At 36.0% G+C, this 11,465-nt stretch overlaps 2 protein-coding genes across 2 annotated transcripts in view; one reads left to right on the top strand and one right to left on the bottom strand.

Annotated features, from left to right (window-relative positions):
* Positions 1–11,465, top strand: part of LOC132185162 (uncharacterized) — a 53,209-nt gene that overhangs the window by 40,906 nt on the left and 838 nt on the right. The window lies entirely within an intron of this gene.
* On the bottom strand, positions 9,482–10,186 carry LOC132167927 (protein ALWAYS EARLY 3-like). The gene is made up of 3 exons (XM_059578977.1): positions 10,118–10,186; positions 9,841–10,021; positions 9,482–9,568 (listed from the first exon to the last, which is right to left on the bottom strand). The coding sequence occupies exons 1-3, from the start codon at positions 10,153–10,155 to the stop codon at positions 9,482–9,484; spliced, it is 306 nt and encodes a 101-aa protein (XP_059434960.1). The 5' UTR covers positions 10,156–10,186.

Genomic DNA, 11,465 nt, shown 5'->3' on the forward strand with positions numbered 1-11,465 from the left:
TATGTTTTATAATATTTATAGTTCGTTGTTATACATGATACTAAACTTGTTTTTGATGTTGTGTGTGCAGTCGCAAAGTATTGGGTTGAAAACACCTAAAGCGACAAAAGGCAAAGGCAAACAAACAATTGTGCAAAAGGTAGTGGAAGGAGTTCCTATTTACTTATATACATGGTAATATTGTGATACTAAGCCTATTTTCATTTTTATGTGTGCAGTCACATAGGGTTGGTTCTAGTACACCTAAAGTGAGCAAAGGCAAACAAAAAGTTTTGGAGAAGGTACTTGAAGGACTCCATATTTATTTACTTTTATACATGGTATGCTTGTGATACTAAATATATTTTTGTTCTTATGTGTGTAGTCACAAAGGGATGGTTCCAGTACACCTAAAGGGACCAAAGGGAAACAAAAAGTTACGGAGAAGGTACTTTAATTATTTCGTATTATTGTATTTATTTTGTTAAGTGTTTTGGTATTATTGTAGTCCACCATTTAACAGGTTGTTGTTCCAATTGTGCTAAAACAAATTTTGTATTTTAGCAGGAAATGTCTTTACTTAGGAAATTGTGTGGTGGACTACTTGGTCCACAGTCAGCTACTGTTTTTAAGGTAGTTAAAAACAGTACCTCAAACAAATGATTTCTCTTTCTTTTTTTGTTTTGAACCCTCATAATTGTCTTTTATATAACTTATTTTTTGATTTGTTTTATTTTTCTTTTTTCTTTTTACATATAAAGAAGAAGGGCATATCAAAGAGCAAAGCATCTACAAGTGTTGGTGCACATTCCAAGAGAAAGGAAATCCACATCCCGCATCTTGTTGACGAGTGAGAGCACACCCCCCCCTCCCGGATTTGCCCATGTACGCAAAGATTTCCCACCCCCCGGGGGTGGTGTGGAAGAAAGAGTATCACCCCCCCTGCAGCTGCTGATGAAGAGGGCGTATCACCTACAGCTGGAGTTGCTAATGAAGGCAAAGGCTCATCTCCACGTAGACCAGCTATACTTGAACATGGATTTGGTGCAGGCATTGAACTACCTCCATCATGGGGTGAGCCACTTAGACCCTTAACATATGATCTAGATGATCTACTAGTTCCTAAGTTGTCCATAGGAGGGCCTGCAACAAGGACTCGCCATTCGGATCGAATAGCTGGTATTTGTCACAGTTTTTCCAAAAAAAAACACTGGCCCAATACACATTGACTTAACTGAAGAGGACTATGAAACTGGAACTGCTGCAAGAAGAGGGCCATTGACTAGGGGTGGCCGAATTTCAGGATTTGTAAGAAAAGGCCCATTAACGAGAGGTGGTTCAACCGTATCAACTGCAACTAGGGGTGGGGCAGCAACGGGTGCTGCAGCCAGGGGTGGTGTACGCAGGGGTGGGGCAGCAAGGGGTGGTGGAACGCCGTCTGTGGCAAGCAAAGGTGGTGCAAATGCTTCTTCATCGTCAAACCAAGTGAAAGGCAAGCGCATTGTGACAACAGTAAAAAAAGGAATAGAAATTATGGAGGCCAAGAGGAAACGAAAAAATCTAGATTGGAAGCCATAGGCAGAGATGTTTTATATTTGTAAATTATTACGATGTTGGTTGTGGTATGTTAGGTGTTATGTATAATGACATGTAAATAGGTCGTTTTGGTTTGTTAGTTGCTAAGTTTAGTACAAGGATATGCTGTTTTGGTATGTTGGTTGCTAAGATTAGTACAATGACATGTTTTGCTATGTTGGTTGCTAAGATTAGTACAATGACATGTTTTGGTGTGCTGGTTGCTAAGTTTAGTACAATGACATGTTATTTTGGTATGTTGGTTGCTAAGTTTAGTACAATGGTATGCTGTTTTGGTGTGTTGGTTGCTAAGTTTAGTACAATGGTATGCTGTTTTGGTGTGTTGGTTGCTAAGTTTAGTACAATGGTTTAGTACAATGGTTTAGTACAATGGTATGCGGTTTTGGTGTGTTGGTTGCTAAGTTTAGTATAATGGTATGCTGTTTTTATGTTGGTTGCTAAGTCCAAAACAATGACATGTTTTGGTATGTAGTTTGCGTATTGTTATTGTATGAGGAAATTTGAATGTAATTTACAGTAGGGGTATTATTTTAGGTATGTTGTGTTGGTATGATGAAATTTGAATGTAATTTGCAGCTTTGGTATTATTTTAGGTATGTTGTGTTGGTATGAGGAAATTTGAATGTAATTTGCAGCTTTGGTATTATTTTAGGTATGTTGTGTTGGTATGAGGATATTTCAATGTAATTTGCAGCTTTGATATTATTTTAGGTATGTTGTGTTGGTATGAGGATATTTCAATGTAATTTATATTTGAATGTAATTTACAGCAGGGGTATTATTTTTGTTATGTTGTGTTGGTATGAGGAAATTTGAATGTAATTTGCAGCTTTAGTATTATTTTAGGTATGTTGTGTTGGTATGAGAAAATTTGAATGTAATTTGCAGCTTTGGTATTATTTTAGGTATGTTGTGTTGGTATGAGGATATTTCAATGTAATTTGCAGCTTTGATATTATTTTAGGTATGTTGTGTTGGTATGAGGATATTTCAATGTAATTTATATTTGAATGTAATTTACAGCAGATGTATTATTTTTGGTATGTTGTGTTGGTATGAGGATGTTTGAATGTAATTTACATCTTTGGTATTATTTTTGGTAGATTGTTTTGGTATGAGGATATTGCAATGGTAATGTAAAGCTTGATAATTTTTTTCGTTTATTGATTCCGTATGAGGATATTTCAATGTAATGTAAAGCTTGAAAATTTTTGGTCTATTGTTTTTGTATGAGGATATTTCAATGTAATGTACAGCTTTTGTATTATTTTTGGTATATTGTTTTTATATGAGTATCTTTAATCAAATTTATACCTTTGGTAGTTTTCGTATGTTGTTTTCGTTTGAGGATCTTTATTGAAAGGTGTTGAACACAATAAGGTCTTCAACACTATATCGTGTACTACATACTCGTTGGAAGGTCTTGAACACACCTCCCCCTAATCTTCAACACAATAATGCAATATAAATCGCACTTGGGACTAATGGAGTTAAACTAGGGTTGAGGTCAAATTTAGGGTTTACGATTTAACCCTAAACCCTTAAACTAAACAAATCCCACATGGGACTAATGCCTTTTAACTAAACAAATCTCACGTGGGACTAATGGAATTGCAAATTCATGATCAAACACGGACTAATACCTGTAAAACAAAATAACTCCGATTAAATAAACCCTGATTTATGGAAAGCTTCTAAGGTTTAGCTTATACGCTTAGGGTCGACGCGTGGCAACAACATATTGCTCATAACCCAAAAAATGAAAAATAAAAAATAAAAAATTGAAAAAAATCCACCAAACAACACATGACACTAATGTATTTAAAGTGAACAAATCCCTATGAGACTAATGGATTCATTATCCAACATATCGACTAATGTCTTTAACAAAATAACTTCACATACGACTACATAGTTCTATCATACTACACATTGGTAAATATATTAACATATCATAAAACCACAACAAAAAACTACACCACGATCCACCAGCTCAACTATGACGACCAACCTCAGGATAGCATCACACGACCTAATTTGCAGACGTGGTGACCATTGGGAATGTATCAAAATAACAACATGAATAATGCACACATCATTACCATCCATGAACATACAATGATTGTAAGGTAATTCTTCTTCATTACATTCATCTTTATGTCCATAATCTCGAGTTGTTTACGATACTGAGATATTTCATTCAGCAGTTGTTCCTTCATATGCCGAGCTTCACTCTCCATTTCTGCCTTCAGCTGCACGATTTTTTTCTCATGTTCTGCTCTCACCTTCCCAACTTCAACTTCAACCAATGTTTGTGCCTTTGATGCAAACGATGTACCACCTTCTTACAAAAGGATCACATTTTAGGATCAAGCCATTCAAAGAAACCACAGTCTTGGTTAATCTACAAAACACATTACAACTAACAATTACCAATCGAAAGTAATTGAATAAACTAAACAAAAGCAGTAAACAATGACAGTTCATATATTGATTACATAAAATATCAAGTACTTGCCTTCCAGTTTTCGCAACTCAGAAACCTCCTTCCAAAGTTTTTCTCAGTGTTAGCTGTTTTGACAATAGTCGGCCGCTCGCAGAAGCAAACACACTGCACCGCAGATGAACTATTGCTATGAGCTGAACCAAATGAGCTTCCAAATGAGCTTGCACCTTCATTTGAGGTATCCATTCTACATGATATAGTAATACATAATTAGTCCGCTTCCACATTTGTTTTATTGTTGATCACATTTCAAATGGGTAATAATGCATGCATGTGACCAACGTATTCTGAAACCTACGCTATTCTTTTTTTGGGAAAATAATTAGAGAAGGAGAAGAGTGTAGGAAGCTTATTTCAGCCTGGGTTTCAGACTTACATTGTTCAGCTTTGGCTGCTCCTCTCCTTATTTAATTAATTAGGTAGCATTTTATTAACTACTACCTCAGACCATAGAAAATAACCACGGCCAACCAAGCTACAAGTGCTTACAACCGTTCATCCATTAATCGTTGTAGCATGAAAAAGTAATGTTTATTGGAAGCTAAACCATAATAAAGAAGAATAAATAAGAGGCATATAATATTCCCCTAAACAAAAACAACCCTAATCAATATTCCAACAAAACTCCCAATTTTTTCTCTACACAAAACCCTAAAACATTAGATGATCTAATATTTTGAAATCTAAAGATACCTCTTAAGAAATGGCGAAGAGAGGAGATGGCGAACTTTTGGACTTCGTTGCTGTCACTGGGCTAGGAGCACGAGATCCTGGAACTTTCTTCTTCACCTTGTCGTGCTTCCGTGGGGGTGTGTGGGTTTGTTTGGAGTGAAAATGTCGAGCAACGTGTGTGGGTGGGGTTGAAAAGGGGAGGGTCATCGTGTAATATTATTGAGGGCAAAATTGGAAGGTTTTGAGTGAAAAAGTCACGTGAGGAGCACGTGCGTCGAGTTCCGTCCATTTAGACAGAAAAAACAAACGGAGGGTTTAAATTATCAAATTTTGAAACTTCAGGGGGGTAAATTGCCAATTTTTGAATTTCGGGGTTAAAATTGCAAAACCCCTGAAACTTTAGGGGGTAAACTGCATTTTCCCTTATTTTTTTTTTTAAAAAAGAAGTAGTGATGGTGGGTCACAAACCCTCCATGGGTCACCATGTCGCCGCCACACACTTCTCGGCCTCTGCTTCTTCCTCTCCCTTCTCTCCGGTGTAATATCCAACGAGCTCCAAATCCTCATGAAACTCAAATCCGCGCTTCAGGGCTCAACCACCGACGTTTTCAGTTCATGGGAACTCCTCCAATCCGTGCAATTTCACCGGAATCACTTGCAACTTAGACAATTTGGTCATAGAAATCGAGCTTCCAAACAAAAACTTGACAGGGACTGTTCCTCTGGATTCCATATGCTAGCTCCAATCGCTGGAAAGGCTCTCCTCGGGGTTCAACCTCTTGCACAGTCCAATCACAGAGGACTTGAAAAACTGCGTGAATTTGCAATATTTGGACTTGGCAAACAATTTCTTCAATGGCTCTGTGACCCACAAAAAAATTGGACTGCGTGATACAATTTGGTTGAAGGTGTGAGCCAATCCCGTTGGTAAATGAGCCACCCATGTGACCCTTCGTTTTTTGTAGTGATTGTTTGTGTGGCCACCATTAGTAGAGAGGTGGTTGTGTGGCCATTTTGCTCTGGTTGGAATACACACCTACCCCTCATTTGGCGGGTTTGTGCGGTCTCCCTTGACTTATAGCATGTGGCGGCTGCGCGTACGTGATCACTTTCGACCACAATAGAGGTGGTTGTATACTTGTATGGCCTTTTTACTGCGTGGCCAACTTTGACCGGGACAAAGGTGGTCATGCAATTATCTCTCTTTTGTGGTTATAAAGTCACTATTTTTTCTTTTAAAATATATATATATAGTTTTTTAATATTTTTAAATAGTAAGTTAGCCTCTACATGGATAGAGTTTTCTTCTAAACCCTACGTCTGGAAAAATAACATGTATTACTTTGCATATGAAAAACATGTGCTTTTTTTAATTGCAAAGACAAAGTTGAAAGTTTTTTAATTAGAAAGTCGTATAGTTGGAGCAAATGCTTTCGCTCGAGTGGCCTTCAAGCAAAGGCTAATTGATCCCTCAAGTACTTATTGAATCACAAGTACCATCTCCTAGAACATTCTTCCTGTGCTCAAAATTTTCCATGAAGCTGTTGGAAATATGATCTACATAGATCAATTGTGGACTTCTATTGGGCTTGGGATGCATCTCCTTATTGTGCTTTGAGAGTCCCCAAAACTCCATGATATATATCATTGGTCTAATTACATATAGGTTAGGCCATTGTCTCTCGATGATGAAATTTAGGTTGGGCCATCGACCTTCTATATATAATGTGAACCATCGATCCAATAAAGTGTAGGTTGGGCCATCGGCCCTCCATGTTAAAATTTAGGATGATCCATTAGCCCTCCATGATAAAATGTAGTTTAGACTAGCAATTCTCAATGATAAAGTGTAGGCTGAGCGGTGGAAACCATATAAGCCTTTTTCGTTGACATTTTGGCCCAAAATTATAGTCCAATTCGAATTGACCTTCTCTAACAGGAGGAGCAAAAAAAAATTGGCCCCCAACAATAGGGTATATACTTTGAAAATCCAAAGGCCTGATCAATTGCTTTTAAAAAGAAAAAGGAAGAAGACAAAAAGTAAACGATCAAATATTTGATCACTTATTAGTTCCAACAGTATTACAAGCTATAGCATACGGCTTACTACTTATATATTCTGCATTATAAGCCTGCAGACAACATAGTTTTTTATTTTTATTTTTATTTTTTCCTAGTGAAATACAAAGCCAAAGACAATGGGATACAAAAGAGGTTGCTATTATTCAACTTCATAAATAAATGAATAAGGTAGCAGCACGACATTAACACTCCCCATGCATGCCTGCATATTTTGCTTTAATTCAGATCCTCCCACTACACAACACCAGTCTTCTGCTTCATCGCTCCTTCCACAACTGGCGCCATCGCCACTCCTTGATTCTGCATGTGTATGTTCCCATGCCTTCCTATTCATATATATATATAACAAAACCAATCGTTCATTCATAACCCATTAAACTAAACATTTAGTTTCAATTGTATTTCAATTGATATATATATATATATATATATATATATATAGAGAGAGAGAGAGAGAGAGAGAGAGAGATAAATATTACCAACAGACATGTCAAAATTAAACCACGGTTTTTGAGCTTACGGTACTCTTGGCACAAGGCACAATGAAGGCAGAAAAAAATGAACACAGCAATCCCAACATGGGCTCTCCTGCAACATATATTGTCTTTGCAGTTTAGATCAATAATAACACGAGTAACAGAAACCACAACTAGTGAAAGCATTGATCAAGTAAAACAGGGCCGCGTTTGCACCGCAGGCTGAAAATTTTCACAAATAGACATGCAGCTCATTATTTATTTGCATGAGTAATGCTATTTAGAATAGGATTATGTTGAAAAATAAAGTTTTTAAAGTTTTATTTATTTATTTTTATATTTTATTTATTTAAACCTTTTTTTTATATATTTTTTATTTTTTAGTGCATTTTGATTTTTTTTTGTTAAAGTTTTTACTAAACAAACCCACTTTTTATTTGACACAGTTTTTTAAGTGTTAAAAATACTTTTAAATTCTCTAATGCAACCCCAACAAGTTCTTTATATATGGCTATATATACGACTATCATACAACTCGATTATGTTATAGTAAAAATTAACTATTAGATTAGTACTTGTAAAAATAACCAAAGGCTAATTTTTCCTACATGATAATCGTATAACAGTCTACTAATTAATCACGTGAATTGACGAAGTCAGAGTTCAAATCTAGAATTTTTAACTTTGATATTATGTTAAATCACAATTTTTACTAAAATAGTTTATAGAATTTATTCATTTAACTAGGACTCTAACAAACTTTAGATATTGTCTGTATATTCTTTCTACACTACAAGAATTTAGGTCTTTAGGGGCGACTCTAAGTCGACACTAAAAGTCCTAAAGTGGACGCTGTTGCCAACAGCGTCCACTTTTGGACCCTAAAAGTGTCGACGCTAATAGTCCGACCCTAATGCTCATACGTGTGATCATCAGCGTCCACTTCAAGTCGACCCTAAAAGTCACATTTTTTGACCCTAAAAGTGATGTAAAAGAAAGTCATAGTCGACACTAATGGTTAACCATTAGCGTCGACTTAAATTGGATGCTAATAGTTAACCATTAGCGTCCACAAAGTGGACCCTAATGGTCCTAAAAAAAATTAAAAAAAAATTAACTATCAGCGTCCAAATAAAAGTGGACGCTGATTAGTTAACCATTAGCGTCCACAAAGTGGATGCTAATGGTCCTAAAAAAATAAAAATAAAAAACTATCTATCAGCGTCGGCTTAGGGTCGACTCTATTAATAACTTTTAGCGTCCACTTTATGGACCCTAAAACTCACAATTTTTTGACCCTAAAGGTGATGTAAACGGAACCCATAGTCGACGCTAATGGTTAACCATTAGCGTCGACTTAAAGTGGACGCTAATAGTTCCACAAAGTGGACCCTAATTGTCCTAAAAATTTTTTTTTAAAAATAATCTGCGATCGATCGCACAATGTGTACGATCGATCGCAGTACCAGAAGGTGTTCGAGATTTTGCGATCGATCGCACAATCGTGTGCGATCGATCGCAGTACCAGAAGGTGTTTGTGATGGTGCGATCAATCGCACAATCGTGTGCGATCGAGCGCAGACCCAGACCCAGGGAACCAAATTACTTACATATGCAAACCAGTTTCATTTCTGAATTTAAGATCAAATTTCATACAAATTTATTAACTTTAGTTATCAAGAATCTCACCATAACTAACTACTAAAACTAGAAGAAATTATTAACTGAATGACAAACCCGCTCCAAACTATCTAATAACTGGGATGCAAAAGAAACTATTTTCTGCCAAGAGGTTTAGTAGATTCAATCCTCCAGCTTGCAATTAATAGAAGTAAATGAGCACTATGACCCTTATTCAAATCTGTAAGAACGCGTTCAAGACAAAGCAGTGACAAGTATTAAGAAAAAAACAAAAGAAATATTAAACCAGTTCATAGCCTGATCATTAGTTCATGCAAATCAATTACATTAAAATAAAGCGCAATAGATTATACAAGAAAGGTGAAAATAGTGCTTAATTTTAAAAATTAGCTTGCATGAAAAGAAGAATATTCACTGCTTATGCAAGGAAAGGAAAAGGTAGTCACATACAGAACTGTTGGTATAATTGCCATAATACTCCTAAATTACAGAAAGCTTTGTTTTTTACGGATTCTAGTTATAAATCAATCTAACAGTAATGGACGCTACCAACCCAGTTTGTAATGTAGAGAGCCTCCACCATCTCAACGGATCCGTTATGTACTACAGCAGCCACCTGGATATGCACAGAAGTCAATAATAGAAAAAAGACCAAAAACAAAACTGGAGCACATTATAAATTGTCTCATTAGAACAGAAAATTTTATTGTAAACAGTATTACAGGGAGAAAGCATGAAAAATGTTTGCATATGTATGCATAACCAAATTAGATATCAAGTTACACCACAAAAATTAGAAGCTGCTTATATAATGAAAGACAACCAATTATGGCTAATTAAGTAAAACCCAAAAGAGTAAATAAAACACAACGTCAAATAAAGGCATACCTTCTTCCAGTCTTTTCCATATTTCCAATAGGCTTGATAAAAATGCTCAAGCTCCTCCTTGCTCCATTGAGGTCCTAACTTATCAGAATATTTCCTTTTCTGTGCATAAAATACAGCAGCCAAATGCGGACAATGCGGCCCCATCAAGAACCAAAGCAGAATCACATGGACTTTCCACCACCTAAAAAGAAATCAAACTACTGCTTAAACATCCCAAATTGAAAAAACAAAAAAGACACAGAATTTAAATGAAGATAAGGATGAGGAAAAGACTAACCTTGGGCACAGCTCCAGAGTAAACCTTGTTGAGCACATTGCAGAGAATGATCCCACCTCTCAATCCTAGCCTGAACTCCTGCTCCAACGGCTCCGCCGGCAAATCCTTCACCCCCACTACTCCCACCATCTTCCTCAGCCACCCCGCCGCTTCGTTCCTTCTCGACGCTATCAATCACCAAAACAAAACAAACCCATCAACCACTCTCTCCCATTCATTCACCACAACTAACACATCTTATACCTCTTTATCCTATAATTATGAAAATGATATAATATAAAGGGCAAACATATCATGAATAATGGCTTAAAACTACAAAACGACACCTATCATTGGAAACAGAAGCCGAAAACCACAAATATTGGCAAAGTTTTAAAGTTTAACACCTTTTAGAGAAGAGTACTATGCATTAACACTACTTCACCACATCAGACAACAATCTTCAAACTAATCTAAATGCTCACAAGCAACGTAACTCAAAATGACTAACCTCATCAAAATCATCAAAAATATGTGAGAACTGCCCCATGAACCAAACCTGCCAAGGGAGAAAACTATTAAATATATGTTTTACAATTCATGGGCAGCAAAATTCCAAAACCCAAAATAAAGTACTTATCTGCATTCTCTTCCTTGCCAATTCATCCTCATAAGCAATTTGAGTAATCTACCACAATGAACCAATATATGATATCAAGACAATAAGAATGAAACCCAACATGATAGAGAAAGAAATACTAAAAATGTGTTTGTTCATGAAACATATTAAAGTAAGAACCTGCTTGGGTGGTTTAACTTTCTTGTACTCTTATCATCCTGCATACACTTAAAAATAAAATTTAGAAAGATATTATTACTCCCTTGCATTGTTTACTCAAAGCTCTTTAACCTTGATAAACATGTCAAGGGAGATTTACTAACTCAAAAGTTCGTGAACCAAAAATTTTGCGAATATCTTAACATAATATAAACCAAATAAAAAGTACCAACAAATATACATTACCAAACAGATCACGATCAGCAAATACTCAAATACACAATAGCAAATAGAAAGTACCAACAACTATCCAAATACATAGTATCAAAAAAATATATCTGAAATAGATGGTATCAAAAAGTACATCATAAATAAATGGTTATTCCAAAGCTCCCTCAATTGTTGGCTTCACTTGATGCACCTCCAAGCAAGCTCCCTCCAGACCTAAGAAGAATAGAATTTCATATAATGATTAATAAGCTTTTTAACGATTACTTAGTATGTGTGTTTTGTAAAATTAATGCATAGATATAGTTTCACTAACCCTCCAATACGTGACATTAAGAACTCAACAGTGGCTTTCAATTTGTT

Source organism: Corylus avellana, chromosome ca1 (genome assembly GCF_901000735.1).
Source record: "Corylus avellana chromosome ca1, CavTom2PMs-1.0".
NCBI lineage: Eukaryota > Viridiplantae > Streptophyta > Magnoliopsida > Fagales > Betulaceae > Corylus > Corylus avellana.

Excerpts from the sequence above, each read along its gene's own strand:
- LOC132167927 (XM_059578977.1), bottom strand. The coding sequence starts at position 10,155 with ATGTGCTCAACAAGGTTTACTCTGGAGCTGTGCCCAAG. Across the intron at positions 10,022-10,117 it reads ACTCTGGAGCTGTGCCCAAG|GTGGTGGAAAGTCCATGTGA; the intron begins GTTAGTCTTTTC and ends ATTTCTTTTTAG. Across the intron at positions 9,569-9,840 it reads ATGGAAAAGACTGGAAGAAG|GTGGCTGCTGTAGTACATAA; the intron begins GTATGCCTTTAT and ends GTGCATATCCAG.